Source organism: Tetrao urogallus (assembly GCF_951394365.1).
Source record: "Tetrao urogallus genome assembly, chromosome: 2".
In the NCBI taxonomy this organism is placed as follows: Eukaryota; Metazoa; Chordata; class Aves; order Galliformes; family Phasianidae; genus Tetrao; species Tetrao urogallus.
The window spans coordinates 40,525,183-40,546,806 of NC_136814.1; the positions used below are offsets into that span (position 1 = coordinate 40,525,183).

Consider the following 21,624-nt stretch of genomic DNA (forward strand, 5'->3'; position numbering starts at 1 on the left):
TGAATGTAACAAGAAGAATGAAAGAGACTCATTTACACATTCCCTGATATATCAATATATACTATTTTGGTATCTTTTAAAGAAAGAAAAAAAAGTTACATTTTTTTTCCCCCCCCAGTATTGTACAAGATGTTTGTGACATAAGATACATTTCTTTGGAAAGTGGTCTAAAAGCTGTACATTGGAAAACATAGGGAAATTTTGGCTATTTGCTGTCCCATGCAATTACCAGATGTTTGCCATGGTAACCCCTGAAAAGTTCTGACCAGAGATTTATTCTCAGGAGGTTGGGACAGCATGCCAGTTGGCTGAGGAAGGCTTGCAGTGTCCAAAATAAGTTTGATCACCACCTGCTGCTACTTAACACAACAGGAGAAAAATAATGGCTGAAATAAGTGAGCTCCTAGAATAAGCTAAAATTGCGTGTGTAATACCAGCTATTTTTTAAAAGCTTCTTTTTTCACTTCTTTTCATCATTGTAGTACCTGGAGATATCTGGAGATAATAGATAGCATAGCAAAATTTCTGCCAGATTGTGTGGAAAGTTTAACTGGAATCACTTTTTTGAAATGTCATCTTAGAGCAGAATTTTGAAGGATTGGAAAAGTAACTATACTCGTAATGGAAAATACAACGTGTCTGTAACAGGGAACAACTAAGAAAATGGAATCCAGGTTGTTAGTTATTACTATGGCTGTACTAGCAAGGGTGAAGAGTTGTACTGTCCTATGACTCAGCCTTTGTTTTACACTGATGTAGTGTAGCAGAAAAAAAGATCAGCGGAAGCCTTGGAATTGTGTTATTTCTTATCAATCCATTCATAGGTAGAGAAGTGAGTTATGGGATGTAGCTGCAGAGTCAAATTCTTTTGCAAGATCATCAGTAATTTATTTGTAGATGTTTCTATGAAGAAGAAACAGTTCATCACGGAAATTAGCATTTATGGAATGAGGCCTTAAACTCCGTTTAATCCTTATGGCTAGCTGTATACCTAAAGAAGTAAGGTGATCCTGGAGGCATATTCATGTGTGACCGAGAAATTATGAATATTGTTCATTTTTTCTCTCTGAAAATTTAATTTAAATATGTATTCTGCTACTTGTTCTATGTTACCTAGCCTTTGGAGTCTTATGTGGTGATAGAGTGCTGCTTTGGAGAGAAGTCTGAGGTAGCTGATGTTTCTCTTTTCTGACAATGGAAAGCTTGAATAGAGGCAGGTTATACAATGGCATCCATTTGTTTTTGAAAGTCTCTGAACATGAACTCAAGAGTTATATGGAAACTGAAGTGGAAAGAATGTTTTTATGTAGTACTCACAGTAATTGAATGTCTTTATAATTTACTTCTTTTTGAACTGCATAATTTTTTTTTTAATTGTGCTATTTACAGTATTATATTAGAACTAACCTGAGGTGAGAGATCTGATTACTCTATACTAAAAAAAGTGCACTGAAATCAGTAGCTTTTTCTATATATTTGGTGAATCTCAGTATAATCTTTGAGAGTTAAGCTCTGTAAAATGATGCATTTTCATGCACTCAAAAGTGTCCTTTTGTGCTTTGTTCAGCATATGTTGAATCAGTTACACAGCAATGTTTTTGTTTATTTGCCTGTTTCAGACGGGTAATCAAGATCAACTTGGCATTCAGACATATATACATCTGAAAAAGAACAAAATGGTTTAAAAACATAAACGTTTCTGCAAGCAAGTTCAGTTGATTCAATTAACGCAATGTTAATGATGTTACTGGCCAGGGAAAATTGTGTACCGCAGGTGTTGGCAGGTTTTACTCTTTCATTTTTATTCCTTGACTTAGCATGCATAAGGAGCATGTGACAACGGAGTGATGGCAAAACATTTGTTTTGTAAGGCAAAAGATTGTGTGATAGCACTCACAATGAAGGCAGAAGAGGAATACAAATTATTATGTCAGCCTTGAAATTGTAACTTCTTGTGGGTATAGAATTATAGAATGACTTGGGTTGGAACAGACCTTAAACCCCACCCATCCCAACTGCTGTCACGGACCAGGCTGCCACCCATCAGATCAAGCTGCTCAGGGTCCCATCTCCCCAGGGATGGGGCACTCACAGCTTCTCTGGGCAGTCTGTGCCAGTGCCTCACAACCCTCTGAGTAAAAAATGTCTTAATATAAATTCTAAATCTCTCCTCTTTTAGTTTAAAATCATTCCCCCTTATCCTATCACTATCAGACAGTGTGAAAAGTCATTTATTTAATTAAACTTTTAAATGAGGCACACATTTGTAAATAATCATTCTGAATGTGATTGGAGCTCTAATTTTTACGTGTGTTAAAATGGCTTTTAACATGGAAATAACTATAAATTGTCCCTTTTTTTTTTTTTTTTTTTTTTTTTTTCTCCTTAGTTTTGCTGTGACTACAAAACTATCACAGTTCTATACAGTGGACTTTCTAAGATGGATAGTGATCTTCATCTCACTTAAAAATTTTTCTTATATTGCCCTGGTACCCAGCCATCAAAAACTTACTCCACAATGATAGTAATGCTATCTTGCAGTGTTAACATTTAAAATAGGGAATTAATTCCTTCTGTTAAATTTAAATGCAATCCTTCCTTTATACTGTACTAATATAGATAAGAGATTAATTACAGTTGTACTGTAGATATATTTATATTCAAATATTTATAATTTTGGAAGGTCATTTTTGTATTGATTTTACAAGATGCAGTAAACTAATGCACGGAGTAAGAATGTAAATACAGCAACACAAATTAAATTAAATATCCAGACTTGAGTATAAAAAAGAGGAAGCAGTAATTATTTACATTATGATTCAACATTCTGCGTCTTGATTCAATGGAAGTTGCTAGAAGGGAATTTCAGTGTAGACTGGCTTTTACATAAACATTCCATGCTTCCAGCAGTGTTGGTTTGGCTTTCCTCCAGGAGATAGGATGGTGAGGCACAGAATAGGTTACCCAGAGAAGCTGTGGATGCCTCACGCCTGAAGGCATTCATGGACAGCTTGGATGGGGCCGTGGGCAGCGTGGTCTGGTGGGTGGCAGCCCATCTCACAGCAGGGAGGTTGGAACTGGATGATGTCTAAAGCTGATTTCAATATAAGCCATTCTATCATATAGTTCTGTGGTAGCTAACTATAGTAGTTTAATGGCAGGTATCATTTCTAAATGCTAATGATGTTTCTACCTTTGTAAACTAAACAAGGCTAAAGCTTGGGCTTGAGCATTGTCCTGTAGTATTGTGCACTCGTTTTATTTTTATTCAGTGATACTCTTTAATGCCTTTCCAATTTCACAAATCCTATGACAGATATTTGTAACCTAGTGTAGTTGCCTTAGTTAAATTTGTACACTAAGAAAAATGATGAGACTTGAGCAGAATTTCATGAAAATGGTGGTAAAAGAGCTAGTCTTTATTTTTTATTAATGAGACTTTGTGAAACTTCTCTGAAGGTGTGAACGTCGATTTGAAGGGCATGGTAACCACTCCTACCCTTGTGGAATTGCAGTATCTCCTTGTGGGAAGTTTATAGCCAGTGGTTCAGATGACAAGTATGTAAGTAATGTTTTTGTTTATTTTTCCTCCAAAACTACAGGAGGTACTTGTATTGTACACAATGTAGTTCTTTCATGTGCATTCCTAAGATTCAGCTTAATGTGCAAAACTGAGGTCAATTGCATTTTTATATGCTTAATTACTATGTAGCACTAGCATTTGATTCCTGATGCTTTTTTTTTTTTAATTTTGTGTGGGAAATGAACAAATTTTGTCACTCATAGTGATTGTTAAGGGCTAATCTCTCAAAATTTTCATAGTACTTGACTCTCAGTTGTCATATGCCATCATAGTTGAGGAGAATGTTATCTTCTGTAACACAGCTTTATGCGGTGTGTATAGTGTTTGTGTATTTTACCATTTGAACTGTGTAGCAACTACACATCAATTTATTTAGGCAATCAAACACAGGGTGGTGAAGCTTTTGTTGCTGGTTTCTTAGGAACATTGAATACAAAATGAAAAGACCCTCACCTGTGTTTAGAATTTTTTGTGCATCCCTTGCAGACTAGGTCTTTTCTCACTGTCTGCTATATTTAAATTAGCTACTCCTAGCAGAGTCTTGAGTAAAAGTGTACTGCTACCTTTTCTGAGTTTGCACAACATTTTAACTTAGTCCTGTATTGTTGGCACAATGTTTTCCCTGGTGTTTAATAAGAGATAGATACTTGCTAGCTAGTAGTGTTGCTCTTTGAAATTGAGCTTATAAATGCATTCTTCCAAAATACTTGTTTAGGAAAGCTGTCTAACTGTTAGGTCTTTCTAGGTGACTCATTAAGAAGTTGACTTCAATTTCAAGAAGTTAACTTCAGATTCAGAGCAAATGGAATTTACTTTTGTAGCCAGTTTGAAATATGGACTCTAATCATGTGTGAAGGTTTTATTGGCAGATTTGTGAAGATTTGGCAATGGCTACTATATTCTCATGGTTTCCATGATAAGATACATTTTTCAAGTTTCTGGTAATTTACATTTGAGAATGTAGTTTTCAATACAGAACAGAAGCTTTTATTTTATTTGTAAAATGAAACATATCTAATATTGATCCCAACGCATGACACATACTATATAATTGGTTGAGAGTGAATAGTATAAAAAGAAGTGTAGTTGTAAAACCTTTTCTCTTCTGCCATAAAGCTTTTGTTAAGAAAGGCTGCTGATAGAAAATAAATTTACAGCTTATGATTTTACCCTTACTCCAAATTCTTGGCAATTGGTAACTCATTATAGGAAGCTGAATAGCTAGATTGCATCCTGCTCCAGTTGGCACGTAGTCCCCAGTGGGCACAGTGCCAGTCAATACAATTTAGTGTGTCTCATGGGTTGGAATTCTGCATAATTTACATCAATGTCCATAGATATCTTTCACTGTTCTTGCTGTCCCCACTGGAAATCTGAGTCAAGTTTCAGATTCTGAGAAACTTGCTACAGCTCTACTGTTAGGACAAAATACAGCTCAGGGACATTTGTAGACCTCTTTGAAACATTTTGACTGATTATATTTTTGTCTTTCCTTTGGAAAAAAAAAAAAAAAAAAAATTGAACATGACAAGGAATAGTTCATTAGTTCATTCATATTATTAAACAAGTAACATTCTAACAAATTGACTGGTGTGCAATGGGAACAAGTTTAAGAGTACTAAGAATTCAGATATTTTTGCAGATAATATTCAATGAGTTAATGTCCATTAAGTGTTGATGAGTTAATGGCATTATAAAAGCTGTAAAAACATATTAGTGCTGGTAAAAGTTTATTTGGTTATTCCTAAATAATGAAATGTATCTTTCTACTGATGAGTAACTACACCTCGATCATCTTTGAGTTTAATTTATGACATGCAATGCTTCCACCCTATGGTTAACAAATACAATTGATTTTTAAGTTAGTAAGGGAAGAACTGGGATATAATTGAGAAATATTAATCACAAAATGACTTTTGTATTCTACAATGTTTGCCAGAGAGAAATACATGCTGGCTGCATTTTCTAACAGCAAAATCAAAACCATATTCCTGCAGGGCAAAGAGTAAGAAAACTGAAAAATGTTGTTATAAATAGAGTTGCAACTTCTGTCTGCTTTTTACTCTATTATGAAATACACTGCCTGTTTGATGCAAAAACTAATTGGTATAGCTTCTGTTTGGCTAAAGTAACCTCTTACTTTGATTTGAACTGCTTTTGTGTGTATATATATTGTAAACATGTGTTACAAGCGTTCCCGTACCTGGCTACTCCCAATTGAAAAGAATCTTTGCCAAGAACTGTGTAGGACTTGACGGTATGATCAAAGCAGGCACCCACAGTATCCTGGTTTTGAGCTGTGATAAGCCTTTTCATAATTCATAGTGATTAAAAAATCTAGAAAGTTAGCATTTCTAATATTGGTTCCAGTCTTCATCTTAAGAAGCCTAAGGCTGCAAATGAAGTGGGTTGACTCTCTTTTCAATATAATTTCTGTCTGTTCAACAAGCGGACATTTGAGGTTTCTTACTATCAAAGAACAGTGCCAAGGATGTTAGACAAATATTGCTGCTTGATTTAGATTTCCATTTTCCTGGTTTCTGTAGAAAAATGTTTACCTAAATATTATCCGATCAATGAAATCTTATTCTAAAAGGATAGAAGTATTTGAGAAGTCTGAAATGCTTCTTTTAGAAATAGAAATGTTCCTGTGCTCAGTGTAGTCCTAGTTACTTTTTTACTTCATGTCTAATTAGGTTCTTTTTTCTTTTTTGTTGTTTTGTGGTTGTTGTTTTTTTTTTTTAATACCTTGAGGCTTGCTGAATAAATTCCAAGTTCCCAGAAATGTAAAAGGGAATGCAGTAGTAAAGTTTTGGGTCTTAAATTGTTTTCAGATTATGATGTTTCTTTTCAAAATTTAGACTTTAGTGGCACATTTTGGCCCCATTGATGATATCCAATTTGCTAATTTAAAAGTCTGTTTCCATATCAAGTCTCACAGGCTGGGTTTGAGTGACCCATACTGAAAACCCAGAGTATTTTTTCAGCATAAGAGGTTGCTACATCAATAACAAAAATGCAAGGGTATTGTATGAAGTTGTCTTCCATTTTATTTAAGCTTTTTACTGAAGTGCAGAATTTTACTCATAGTGATACCTTTGAAGCATGTTCTAAATCTGAGATTAAGTGTAGACCTCCAAAAAATGTGAAGGCACCAAATTCAGACGTGGTAGAGTTTTTCATCTCTGGAAGGACACTGACAGTGAAAGGAGGGACAAGATACATGGTATGTTGATTTGATACTTATGCATCAATCCTAATCACTTGCAGAATTCCTGAATGCTAACATTTGTGCAATATTGGTTTTATAGTTAATTCTCACTTTACAAATGATGCTGATTACATACTAGTTAGGGGTCATATCCAAAGTGATCTGTATGCCTGTGAATAACGGACATGGTTATACTTTATGACTCAGTTATTTTCAGGAGCAAGATTCTGCATCTGGCACAATGCACACTGTACAATTTGTTTGTAGTTGACAGTTCTAAATAGTTACAAAGGTTGATATTCCATACGTAATTTCAGAGGTACTGAGCGATATATTTAACGTTTTATTCCCTGATGTTTACTTAGTCATAAAATTCACCATTTGAAATCAGATGATCTTTTATGACTTTTCATATTGGATTATATTAATAAATTATTTTATGAGAATGAAAAAGGGAGTTATGTAACAGAATTCTTAGTTTTATTTTTATCCATAATTATATCATATGTTACTTTAAAAATATTCCTTTGGTTTTTGTCCCTCAGAAATGTATTAAAAAAACAGTGCTGCTATCTGTTAAAGTCATCATAGACTTGCTCACATATATTTTGGCTTTGAGAAATGGCAATAGAGGGAGCTCTACTATTTAAAGTAGCTTAAATATTTTAAGTTTTTTTCCTTATTTTCCCCAGTGTTCCTTTGAACATCTCACAGTATACTGATATTTTGACAATGTTTTATTCAGTGTAGGAAAGCACATTTTTGCTTTAGCAAAGTTCCAAGTCCTGTTCCTTGCTGATGTCTGAAGTTCTTTGAGAAGAAAGGTATTTTGGTCTTCGGAACTTCTTGTTTGAACTTTAGCAAGTCACTTTGTGCATGCTTACTACTGGACCTCATATATTCCAGTGCAGGAAGGGAAGTCCTCCTTTTGGATTACTAGGATACAAATTTGCTAGTTACAATGCTAACAAAGCTGAAATGTTCTTTTAAGTCAGACTTCTATAGCTACTATATTTTATATTTTGATTTTGCACAGCCTCTGCTTTATTATACTGAAGGAAAGTGTTGCCTAGCTTGAAACTTTTTTTTTTTCTTTACTAAATTAGTGTATTAGCTACTTCAGGTATATCTCAATGCTTTCTCTGTTCTTCAGAAATCTGAATGCTGTCTATGTGTTAATGGTGTTCAATCCACAGACCCAGATAAGATAGACCAAAGTAAATCACCAAAACTCATTTGGAGGTTGTGTTGTCAGCACTATTTTCTTCTATATATATCTTCTCTTCTTGTGCTGCTGATTAATGTATTATTAATCATATTAGTCTTTCTGTGGTTCAGTTTTGATGTGTAAAACTGAATTGAGCAACGACATTTTTTTTCTTTGAGTGAAAAATTAAGTCTACCTCAGTTTGTTACCACTGCAGTCAGTTATTCTGATCTTATTTACATGAAAAGCTTTCATATTGTGTCTGGTGTAATATGCTTACAAACTGCATCTGATTAGGTCCAAAATTACATTACATTATCTCAATAGAAAAGAGAAAAACATCCCCAGATCCTCAAAATATAAATGATAAAATTGTGTGGTGGTTTGCCTCTTGCTTGGGACCATGATTTCACTAAAACTTTTTAGGTAGTAATGAATGGAAGATAAAAGATTACAGGTGAAGGAAGGCTCAGGGTTTTGATAAAGATATTCTGCTTTAGATGTATATGGAGGAGATAGGACGTGCTAGTAGTTCAGAAGTTGTACTTATGTGTAGTTCATTATCTCTTGGGAGTTATAAATTTATGCTATCAGTGATGTTTTTGTTAGTTGTCTTTGATCGACAGAATATGCTCGTTGATTTTAATATTGCATTTGGAAACAAGTAGGACACCTTCTGGAAATTTGCTTTTCAAAATGTCTGGTAGCAGGGCTAGTATTTATTGTCTCAGTCTATGCTTTGTACCAGAGGGCTTGCAGAACAGAATGTATTATATGAAGCAGTGGTAGGGACTATCTGATATATTTTGAGTTTCGGTGTCATAAGCATCTCAATTATTTTTTGTTCAAATTGTGTTTTATATGTCCATATTGTTTAACTCAAGCTTTAAAGGAAAACATCTGGAGAAAATAGTATTAGCAATGATTACTGTGGAAAAAGCAGAACTGACGTTGCTTGGCAGAGAAATATAAATGGCAGAGGATGAATGACAGGGACTGCAGCCACCTATTGTTAGACAAAATCTATCCCTTTCCAATGAAGAGTACATCTTTGTATTACTCTTGCACCTCAATTTCTTGGACTCTTTGGGAGTGTGATTGGCTTTTATTACTACTGTCTTAGGAGAGAAGAGTTAAATATTGCTTTCTTAGTAACACAGGAATGACTTTGCAGTGGGCTGCTACTCCGTTGTCTCTGGGTATATCTTTGAAGGTGATTGAAAGTCTTAGCTGTGGTAGATTATGTTATGAACCATGGAATTTTATAAGCATGAGCATATTAGCTGCTCTTGTTTGCCTCTTGGTCAGCTCGGACTGCTGCTTTATCTATGGTGACTCTACATCTCAGAACTGACCAACATAAATCCAGGTTAGCAGTTGAGAGGATTGGCAAATATATTTATAAGTGGCCACAAAAAGAAAAAAAAAACAAAAAACTAAAGGATAGAACACCAATCCTACAAGGACAGGCTGAAAGAGCTGGGATTGTTCTCTTCTCTAGGCTGGGGAGCTTGGAGAAGAGAAGGCTCCAGGGAGACATGAGAGCAGTCTTCAGTATGTGAAGCAGGGCTATAAGAAGGAAGGGTTACAGATTCTTTAGCAGGGCCTACTATGACAGGGCAAGGGGAAATGGCTTCAAACTAAAAGAAGGGAGATTTAGACTGGATATAAGGAAGAATGTTTTACAGTAAGGGTAGTGAGGCACTGGGACAGGTTTTCCAGAGGGACAGTAGATGCCCTATCCTTGGAGGCCTTCAAGGTCAGGCTGCAGGGGGCTCCAAGCAACCTGATCTAGTTGTAGATGTCCCTGTTCATTGCAGGGGGGTTGGACATGATGACCTTTGAGGATCCCTTCCAACTCAAGTGATGTATGATTCTAAGTGTGTTTACTTAACTACTACAAAACATATATTTTCTAGTAGCCAGTCAAAACTGACTTGAGGCTACAGTGTGTTACTGTGTAAACCTTTAAGCCTGTTGTCTCATCTCACTCAGTAGGACTCTATCTCTTATGTTGTGCCTCCCCAAGTCAGCAAGGGGATACTACTGTGGGTAATTCTGCCAGCAGAATGGAAATACTAGATGTTAGCTTTTTTGCTGGAGAATATTAGTTATAAAGGAAATACCTTATATTTAAATATAGGTGAAATAGGAAGTAAAAGTAGATATAAATACCCAAACTTCATTCATGTTTAATAGTTATCTGTGTCCAACAAAACCAGTGGGATGCTAAGAGAGCATGGATATAGGTTTACAATCACAGGTCTTGGGCTTTCTATGAGTATAGCTGAGTACATCTCTGAAGAATTTTGTGGCACTGGTATGTGAGTCCTCTTGTCCTTGTAGCTGATTACACTGAGCTTGCAAATTTATTAATATGTAGCAATTCACTGTAAAGCTAATGAAATTCTCTTATGCTTGAGCAGCTGAAGGAGGATCCTCTATATCTTTCTGTAGTAATTTTGTCAATCAATAGCAGTATACAAACAAGGAATGCAATTAAAGTTGATACAGAAGACAGTTTTAGCAACAGCCGAAGAGCCATTTACAGGGTGGATATGCTCCAACTGTTCTGCTTCTAGTTGTAACTAGAAGGGAGGTAAATTTTTCTAAAGCAAAATCTTCAATAATAATTCTTCACTCTTCCATACCCAGGTGTGTTATAAAAGTAAAACAATAATATTTGGTGCTACATAAATACCAGGTATAGAATTAAAAACAAGCATATGTATAAAGCTTTGCAATGGACTAATTAAATAGAAACTAAAATATAAACTGGAAATTTCTAAGAAGTAAAACTCACTTATGGTTTGGATCTTCTTATATAATCTTCTTTAATGAGGAAAATTTAAACTGTGTTAGCTGTAACTGTCAGTATACATATAATTTTCAAATATATATATATATATATATATATATATATATATATATTTGAAAAGTATACCCTGTGTTTTGAAAGACCTGATCTTGATGATATTAAGCTTTAATAATGAAGAACCTTATTAATTTTCACCATTACTCCTTCTGTGGTTACATGGAAGGAACTCAAATGGAAAGTGGGATCCTACTGTAATAGGTAATTTCTTGCAACTACCGAAGCAGCTTCCACAACAAGTTGCATTGGAAGAGCAGGGTTTCTCAAAGGGCGTATTGTATTCAATATTTTGGGGATGAGCTTGAATAGATTTTCCGTGCTGCTATTGTGTAACATGTCTCAGAACTGAAGAGTGTTAATCAGTGCTGAGAAAACTTGCAAAATCTGTTTTATTATGTGTGGAGTTGGCACTGATGCGTGTAATTACAGTAGTCCAACACTTTCCACTATAATTCTGTTTTTAGTTGTTTGTAACTAGGAATGTTTTGTGCTGAAACTTTCCATGCTGGATGTCTGCTCCAGGCTGATTGTTATTTTACATTTTAGAACAAGTATTTCAGGTGCTTCTTAAGCTTGAAATTAAGGAAAAATATACAGTTCAGCAGGAGATGTGGGCCCAGTGTAAACAGATTGATGAAATGCAAGCCAAACAATTATATCATGTAGCAAGGGACTGTGTACCAGATGTAATGACACTAATGGAGGCAAAGGGAGGCTAATGTCTTACTAACAAATCCAGATGTGTTTCATGAAAGTGTAAGTTATTTATTTATTTATCTTCCCACCAGATACTCTAATGCTTCCATCTGCTGGAGCTCATTTGAAATATTACACTGAGTAGTCCTAGGAAAAATTTGGCCATTCCATTCAAAATTTCTGAAGAAGAAATCTCTATTTGTGTAAGGTCAAATTAAATGTGTTAGATGCTAGAGTCTTTTATTTTTTATTTCCTTATTTCCATATTTATTCATTTATTTAAATGATTAATACGTTAAGAAGGCACTCCAATTTAAAACCACAGTGTCTAGAAAAGTTGGGTATTTCAAGTGTTGTTGCTTTTCAGTCTCCATGCAAGAACTGATAAAAAGAGTTATTCTGTTGTGTGTTCAATGTTACTATTATTGATTTGCTTCCCACTCTTCCCTTTTCCTGACGGAGTGTAAGCATGTAAATAGTTTGATTCAAATACACATGATCATGGATTAGACAAGGGGGCAGTTGGAACAGAAGGGGATAAGGTTACTTTGAAGGCAGAGTCACTTTATTTAGCACACCCTCTCTACCAGTGCAGTAAAATAAAGTAGTTTTGCATTTGGATATAAATTCTTTTCGAGAAAGGGCCTTCACCTTCCTTCCCTGTCTCTTGCTACAAATTTAAAGAAAGCATAGGCTTGTATAAGGTGCTAAATACACTCTTACGCTGTCGGTTAATCAAAACTGACTACTCCAAATGTTCTCCAAACTTCAAGTGAATGGAAACACAAGTAAGTATGTGGTTATGGTTGCAGGAAACCTTTTTGGAAGCTGTTGGTACAGGTAAATTATTTTTACTTTTGGCTGACCCTTGGACAGGAATGGAAAGAAAATACCAGTATCTACTGAATCAGTAATTTTATTACAAAAAAAAAAAAAATTGTTCTTAATATAAAAAAAAAGGAATTGACTTTGGCTGAAGTCTGTAGCAGATTATATGTACATATGCATTTGGGGAATTACTGAGCACTTCCTAGACTGTTTTGCTTTCTGTCTTTATTACATTTCGTTTACTGAAGAACATGTTCTCCTCTATCACTGAATTCATATTTTCAACATTTTTGTTGTTGTTGCTCGTGTCATGGTCTTGTTTATACATCACTTACTGGTCTTTTTTTTCTGTAGAGAAGGAAGTGAGAGAAAAATCCAGTCATTATAGAACAGAAAAGTAATTTGAATGGCATCACAAATGTAGCAGAATTAGCATGATGGCAGCCTACAGAAGGAGAATATTTATTTTGGAGTTTTTCTGTTTTTTATGAATATCTGAATACCACTTCTGTTAAACAGATTTTTTTTTTTTAAACTATAGAATTTAATAATAATTAGAAGGACAGTATTTCTCTTTTTAAATCTAATGATTTGGCAATGTTGTAATCTGCTAGCAGTATGAAGCAAATAACTAAGACTCTTTCCTTAGTATTTTTAAATCAATAGAGTCGGTTGTATTATTTCTGTATGGAAAACTTCACAGGCAAGAACCTGAGCAGTTCTGTGTACAGTCTATTTACTAACATGTGGTCTTTTACTTTCCATCAAAGAAAATAATTTCATGCCTATAGACACAGCATAATGCTTTGTGTCATTATAGCAATTTTATCTTGTTTGGATTCCTCTTGCCTCTTTCATCCCATGTGAACTGATCATATTCCAAGCAGTGTAAGTCATTGTAGCTGTGGTGTGGCTGTAAGTTTTAAAACTAAAGCTGCTTCTTATATATTATTAGCAATTCAGTACTTCTTCTGACTAGTTTCCTGAAATATATAAAAAGTAGAGGGGAGAATCTTACTGTTTGAGGCAGAGTTGCCAATTAACAAGCTTCCTTGCTCTATCCTTTTAGGAAGGGCACGAAGATTTCAACACATTAATATCCTACTACTTTTCTGTGGTAGTGTGGCAACACCTATGTGGAATGCTACAAAGGATAAGGATCCAGAAGTTAAAAATACATATACTTATATATACTTGTATGTATACTTATTTTTCTGTCCATTTTTAGATAGCTGACTGAAGCCATTAAATAGTTTTAATTCTGTATCCTGGACTGAATACAGATTTTGTGAAATATATAAACAACATGCAATTAAGTAGATTTACAGTGAGCCTCTCAGCAAATATGGTCTTGAATAGAATGTTTGACACTGAGGACTGTCAGATTTCATTGGTGTTCACTTGGATTAGAGAATCTTTGGAGTTGTCTGTTGAGATTTGTTTTCTGAGTAAGATATTAAGTGTTTTTCCAGAGCTGCCTTTGTCCGTGAATCCTTTCATAAATTGGAAAGACTGTTAATTGAATGCAAAAGTTTTTAGGATGTATATCTTGTAGCAGTTTGCTGTCTGCAAGGTCAAACTGAGTTACTCTGGGGCTTATTCAAGATTAAAAAATTGCACTATTCCCTGTAAATATATATAAGCATACATATATATATTTCATTTTAATCAACTTTAGTTAGGCATTTGAAAAATTATCCTCATTTATAGAAATCTCTTTAAAGATGTGGAAGACACAGAAATATATCTAGCTATTATGAAACATTCCTAACTTCACCTCAGGCTGAATCTTTAGTCCTCTTGTACTATATTTTGGTGTATCCATAGTGTTTCACTTCTTTGAGGTGAAAATTATTTCATTGTTTTTTAGGCTTACGTATTTGAGATGCATTCGAGTACCTTTTCATATAAACTGGGAGGACACACAGAATCTGTCACTAATGTTGCTTTTAGTCCCTTTTTGCCACAGGTAAGTCTTTTTGTTTTTTTTCTTTGTAATTAAAACATGTAAAATGTTCACTCAAGTCACTACAAAAAGAAATACGTATAATTTAAAGAAGGTTTTAGTGTCTAGAATCACCTTAAAAAAAAACAAAAACAACATCAGATCTTACCATTCCTGAGGGATAATCATACTTACACAGCCTATGGTCCTTTCATGTCAAAGGTTAAGCATACTTTTCCAAACTTTTTGTACTGGAGTACTCAGAGGTTTATTTCTGCTCCTAGATTCTTACAGACTTTCAGCAGTTTACCTCTTCCTCTTTGATCTCCCACTGCTTCAGATTTGAAAAAGAAATAATCATGTTTCCTTTTCTGAAGCTACTTTGAGAATAAGCTCATAATAAGATATTGTATGATGTCATCCACTTAATGTCATAATTATGTGAAATGTGAACAAAGCTTAAGAAATAACCAAAGGTTTTATTTATATGCACACACATCTACTTTTTTGTCTATTTATAATGTAGAAGCTGATGTACATGAATATTCTCACATTTCAATGCGTAAAATATTTCTTCTTACTTTAAAGACAATACTTTAAACAATAACCAGATATATTAATTGATATGTCTATATATGTGTTACCCTAGAATACACAGTAGTTCTTTACTACCTCCTCAACAAGGGTTGCTACTATTCAAAAATAATTAAGGAATAAGTACAATTATTTTACATCAAAGAGTATTGTTTTATTTACATTTCTCATACTTCCATATATAAAAGAATGTGCTAGCATTTCTGTGACTTTAGAATTTTCTAGAAGTCTTACTCTTTGAGTACATGTTATTTGAGCTGAGGAAATGTATAATTACGATCCTGTGATGAGCACTGTGTATTTCTGCCCTTTGGATTCAGCACTACAATACCGTCAGTAAAAGGGTAGAGTTTATGAAAATTTGCATCCAGATTAAGGCTAGTTTCAGAGTTTGTACTCTGCGAAATATAAAAGATGTTTTAAACTGAAGAATAGAAGTGACTTCCTGTAGCCTTGTGATATCCTGATCTTAAGGTCCTGCTGTTGGAATGGATTTTTTTTTTTTTTTTTTTTTTTTTTGTCAGAGTAGAAACAATAAAGGCTATGTTACAGTATAATGACTCAAGACTTTAAAATAACCAAGTTAAAATCAGTTGTTGATCAGAGGAGCAGAATCGGCAAAAGATAAAGTAAATGCTGGCTTATGGGGGGATCTAAGCCAGGCTGGTCTAACACAGCGTGCCTTGTGACACAAAACCTTCCATACTGAACTTTACAAAACATCACACAGTCAATTTAATATCACAACTAAGAAACTAGATCTGAAGTTCAAGGACCTGAAACCCTTTTCTTGAAGAATTCCTCCCTGAGAAGTGAGAACTGTAGATTTGAACCATATTACAAATTACATATTTCCCCCATGTACAAATGGGGAAAGATTTGGAAGCTGATGTTATCAAAAACACTGTAACAAAAAGAAAGAAATGTGCAGAAATCGCACTTTTAAAAGATTACAACTAAAAAGTAGTTTCTGTTAACTAAATCCTTCTCTATAAGGCAGTCTGTAATGCTTTCTAAATACGTTTTTTGGGGGGGAGTTACAGAATCAAGAAAAAAATAAATAAAGCTAGGCTTTCCAATACAAGCTAGCATAAAGTTACATTTGAAGGTGCTAGGACAAGGCAGGAAAGGAAGCTAAGAATATCAGTTAGACTGTAGAGTGGGGAAAAAAGCAAGTCACAAATGAATTAGAAAATAATAATACTGTGCCTTGAAAGAAAGACTTTGTATTGGACAACCAGAGTCTTCAACACTGGATGATTTTTATACCTGCTACTTGTTAGGAATTTAAAATTGACCTTAGCTTTCTTTCATCTGATGTTTGAATGAATATGGTTAAGAACTAGATTGTGTTCTGAATAACCCCTACACAGAGCCCCATTACATTTGAAGGGGATCTGGTAGGGGAAAGAGTAAGGGGTGAAAAAAGGGAAATGACTGATTAGTGAAATTTGAACATTATGGCTGAGCTTTCTGGTGGAGAGATCCAGCCAAGAGTGAGGTGTATTGGCAGCAATCCAGTTCAGTGGTTACTTGCCCAGCACCTGTCCATGATGCAGTTTGTTCCAATCATTATTACAACTCTTAGTTCCATGAATGTTCTTCCAGAAATAAGGGGGAAATTTTTTTATTTTATTTTTATTTATTTATTTAAATGACATCCTGTGTCCTTTCATTATACTATGCTCTGGAATGGCTTATAAAATGTTTGCCATGAAAGCTGGTAATGAAGAATCAGATAAAAGTATTGGCTTTATCCTCGTTTTATTTTCAAGCTGATTTCTTAGTTTTAGCCTCTCAGTGCCTCTTTCTGATTTCATTAATTGGTCAAAATTTATATAGGGAAAAGTGTTAAGCTTATTATACATATTAATTGCATTTAAATCTATTTTAAAGAATGTGCATTAAGAGAGATAATGATTTTAAGCTATAATAACTGTAACTATTAACTACAATACAGTTGTGTGAATTGAAGTTAAAATAGAGAGGGAGTCTGCCAAATAGAGAAGCTATCAATAATCTCTTTATGAAATGTTGTTAAAGCAGAATAAAAGCAAATGAGGAGACTATTGCTGTCTGCAGGTTTTTGGTGGCTTTTGTCTAGCTGACTAGACTATAAGGGTCTACATATTCACCTTCCTCTTATTAGGTTGGATGGTATTATTTTCTGAAGTCCCTACAAATTGAATTATGTGATGTTTCTTTGAAGCTGATATGCACCAGAAATCACTGAAGGCATAGCATTTTAAAATTGTCATTTAGAAAACATTATCATCTTCGATTTTTTTAATGTTTTTTTTTTTTTCTCACAGAAGTTCAAATGCAAAGTAGAAGTGGTTGAATTGAAATCTGAATAGAACAGACCACAGATTGTTTTATCAAATGCTTATTTTACACGTGTGGAAGATATTAATTCAAACTGTTAGTCTGTAGAACAATTTTTTTGTGTTAATGTATAAGTCTGATTTTGTGTTCAGTGAGTACAGCTATATTTCAAATAATATTAGTTACAGGTATATTGTGACAAGATTATGTTAGAAACTAATACATTATTGGGCAGCTGGAGAAGTTTAAATTAATAGCAAAGATCTGAAAGACTCTTTCACAGCTAGGTTTACTTGGAAACCATTGAAAATTTCACAGTAATTTTCTGCCCACCTGTTTGGAGAGAGACATCTAATGTTCCTAGTAATGAGATTTGCTTGTGGATCTCTTAGGCAGTAACACAGTTATTTGCTATAACCACCGCTTTAGTCAGAATTGGCTACGGGTGGTTTTGGATGTGTCTGGAAAAATGAGTTATCATCTTTTACTAGCTACTAACAAAATATACTTTTCCTGGTGGTCACATCTGGAGATTTCAGTTTAGAACATTCTATATAAAAATGCCATCCTTTTGTGATTTTTAGTTCACCATTGATGGTTCATTTAATCATAATTTTTTCCCCAATGGAGGTTACTTCTGAAGTGATATGGAAAATTTTTTCTCTGACTTAAGTTTGCTTGAGTTTTGGCTTTACTAACTTGTCTTGTGTTATACCTACGTAGGGCAGATTTTTTCCAGTATGATATTCTGCCTTAGGACTCAGAACTGTCTTGTCAGAAATTAATTCATGTGGATATAAAACTTGTGACCAGCTTCACCTCTAATACAATTTAACTGAAGTCAGGAAAATGCTTTCACGTGGTTCTTTTGATGTTGGTATTTGGTCAAGTCAGTCTAAGTACTTCCTCTCATAGTCCGCAAATACGTCAAAATGGATGTTAATGAAATTTACTGGCTTTTCTTTTTACTTTAATTTTCTGTCTGAGAGGAATAAATTGCCAGTTGACAGCTTTTCTGCTCTTTCATTCTCAGTGATCAAATTCAAAGGCTAAAAAATGCAAACAAATTCTTAAAAATTGCTCTAGTACTTTTTTTCCTTTCTGAAATTCTCATGAAAGTTTTGAATTCTGCTGAGACTAGATTACATGGATTTTAAAAAGATTTTTAAAGTTTTCTAGAAATATTTTTTGAAAAATTATTTGGTAGAATCTTTTGTCTGCGGTACGGCCTTTGATTGATCTTCACGGTCATGAGAGAAGTAGAATAAGAAGACGGAAAAACAAGCTTGTTTGAGTGCTTAAATGGAAGCTGCAAGCATGTCAGAATGGAATGCAGCTGAGAGTTCGAATCCCAACGAGTAAGAAGGCAAAAAATGAGGCAATGAAAAATGATCGTAACATGTTTTTTCAGGGCAGACTTGACTTAAAATGTGGCAACCCTGAAGCAGATAATGTACAGAGGATCAGTTGTGTTATTTGAATTAATAAAACCATGCACATCTAGAAAGAGTAGAAATGATTTCTAGAAGTTTGAGAAAGATGGATTCTGAGATTTAAGATGTAAGGATATTTGTGGAGAAGGTCACTTGGTAAAAATCTGAAGGTTAATTATTTTCTTTTGGATTTTAATTAACTCCAAAGCAAACACATTTTTGCAAGTAGGCTACTGTTAATCTCAGAAGAGACACTGTCCTAGAATTTTAGGAAGTTTACAGATTGGCCTGAGCTGAACCAACTAGGACTATGCTATGCCTGTTACAGTTAATGTACTTATAAAATCATATTCTCTAAATGCAATAATGTCATGCTTGGAAATTATTAATAAAGGAGAAAAAGGAGATTATTTTTATTTTGGCCAGAAGGATACTGCAGATTTGTTAATCATTCTTGAATACACAAATTCTCAAGCCTAATTATTTCTTTGTTTTTTTCTTTTTGAGATCTTTGAGCATCCACTGTGCTGTGCACAGTTATTTTATGCTATTTTGTTTATAAGCAACCTATCTTGTGATTGTGAAATTTGTACTCATGCCCCAGTGCAAATGTTAAACACAACAGCAGTTGCTTAGGCTAGTATATTTTACTTCATGTTTTTGATGAACTGGATCTACACATGCACTGAGTCAACTGGGCCTCATGTGTTTTATTATCAAGTTTACAACTCTTTACTTACTATTTTACAGACGTGTCCTTTCTACATACTGCTTTAAGGTACTGAGGAAGGAATTTCAGTGGTCAATTTTCCCTTTAAACAGTATTGTGCAGTATTGCATACTTTGTATGAGGACTGTCTGCCAAGGTCTGTACTACAGTTGATGTGTGGGGAGAAGTGATTGTTGTCCAACCAAAGAAGACAGCTGCATTTAAAAAAAAAGAAAAAGAAAAAAAAAGCCCAATGTTATCTCATATAGGTTCTTCAGCTTTAACATCCCTGGGGCTTCTCAGTGTAGGTCTGATTCCTTACAGTGCCTAGTTTGATTCCCACCTTTTTATAATGTTTACACCTACAGATCATAGGCTTTGCCTTTATAAAAACTGCTTTGATAGAAAAACTGAGTAGAGCTTCTAGTTATACCACAGTCTTTCTACAGTGTTGATTCAGTGTGTAGTGAACACTTTAGAGTGGCACAGAACGTAGTCCCACTAAGTTTATTCTATTCCCTGATTGTTCATAACCAGACTTTCTGTTTTCATGTTCATACAATATGTTATTACATACAGTAGGAATAATGTTACTTTTGCTGTTTCTAATAAACAGTAGTAATGCTGTGTGCCATCTTGTGTAATGTTATTTAGCAGAAAAGTTTGTTTATACCTAAGAAATGATTTGTAAGCACATATGACAACTCTGAAGAAGGATGGTTGAATTTAAAAAAAAAAAAACAAAAAAAACCAAAAAACAACAACAAAAAAAAAAAACGGAAAATAAAGCCTTATGTGAGCTAGCAAGGACAATACATTTCAGTTTAATCATGAGATACTCAAGTCATTCTAAGTACGTTGCCAGCAAACCACAGCTGTACACCACATGATTTGAGATAAATATGCTTGCACTGGTAAGCTTCTCAATTCACAGTACATTTGTTATAAAATCTTTACTGTAGTTCTTACAAATGTAGATACTCTATTGAGTGGCATTAGTAGTCTGAATGACACTTGGGGGTGGTACCAAACAACTGGTTACTCAACTGTCTTGAGTTCTGTTTACCAAGAATCTAGACAGGGAGGGCTGAGGTCAGTTGTGGACTGGAAGGAGATAGGATTGGCTGGGAGTAGGATGGAAAGTCACTGACTTTAGTCATAGGGATAATCTGGAGAAAAGAGCTTCTAGGAGATAATCATAAAATGAAGGTAAAGGGGGAATGTTGGAGTCAAACAATAAGAACTGGAGGTAAAGGACCTACGTATGATATTGGAGAGATGAAGAGAGAGCCTAGAGGGAGGGAGTGAAAGCCCTGCAGAGAGAGGTAAGAGAAAATAGCTGCAAGGATAAGAATAACGGTTTCTGCAGTTTTAGTTATGCCTTTCTGAAAAAGATAGCAGAAGTGAGATGTCTTGTGCTTGGCTTCAGAGGTAATGAGAATTTGCAGTTGATCTTAACAGTTCTGAAAATTACTGTGTTCAGTGCCTCAGAAAAAACTACCCTTTGAAGGACTTGAAGCAGAGCTGCCAAATAAAATGAACATCTCTTGCACTTCTCACACACTAGAGAACTATCTTGCATTAACATAATACAGAATGGGATAAGCAAATGAGCTTATCTGCTTGTCATGCTCCACAAAGGAGCACGTAGAAAATTTTTGTGAGGTGGAAATCTTGTGCTTCAAATACAGTCTTCTCCTCTGTCCTGTGAAACTGAAATGAGGAAGCCTTGGCAAAAAGAAAAAGGGAAAGACCAAACCATGTTTCTTATAGAAATATTAAAGTAAGAATTAGGATTTAATTATCTTACATAGCCCTCTAGAAAGTTATCTTTCAAATATCGTATTTCTTTTTCTTGCCATCTTATAAAGCTAGTCTGTATCACATGTTCTTCTTAACAAAGAGCATTCAGAGAATGCAATCTAACACCTGCTGATAATAGGAACCATTATGGGAGAGGTTTCATTTCTACTGTTTGGGGCTTTGTGGAACAGGTATAAAGTGTCTTCCTTGACTTTGATTGAAATCCAAATATTTGTACTGCAAGAAGATTATCCTTTGTTACATAGTTTTCAAGAAACTTATGGCCAAATCTATTGGCAATTATTATTTAAATGAATAGAGAATGTATAGCATGGCAGAATACAGCCATTAAAAATGTAATTAGATGTATACAAGGAAAATGAAGAATGGAATAATCTGCATTCCAAATGAGCTT

General features: G+C 34.5%; 1 protein-coding gene across 1 annotated transcript in view; it reads left to right on the forward strand.

Annotated features, from left to right (window-relative positions):
• WDR27 (WD repeat domain 27) overlaps window positions 1–21,624 on the forward strand; it is a gene marked incomplete at both ends in the record, with an annotated part of 88,868 nt that overhangs the window by 39,182 nt on the left and 28,062 nt on the right. The window contains 2 exons of the mRNA XM_079532972.1: window positions 3,460–3,562; window positions 14,271–14,369. Of these exons, the coding sequence (XP_079389098.1) occupies window positions 3,460–3,562; window positions 14,271–14,369 (202 nt within the window). The remainder of the gene's footprint in view (window positions 1–3,459; window positions 3,563–14,270; window positions 14,370–21,624) is intronic.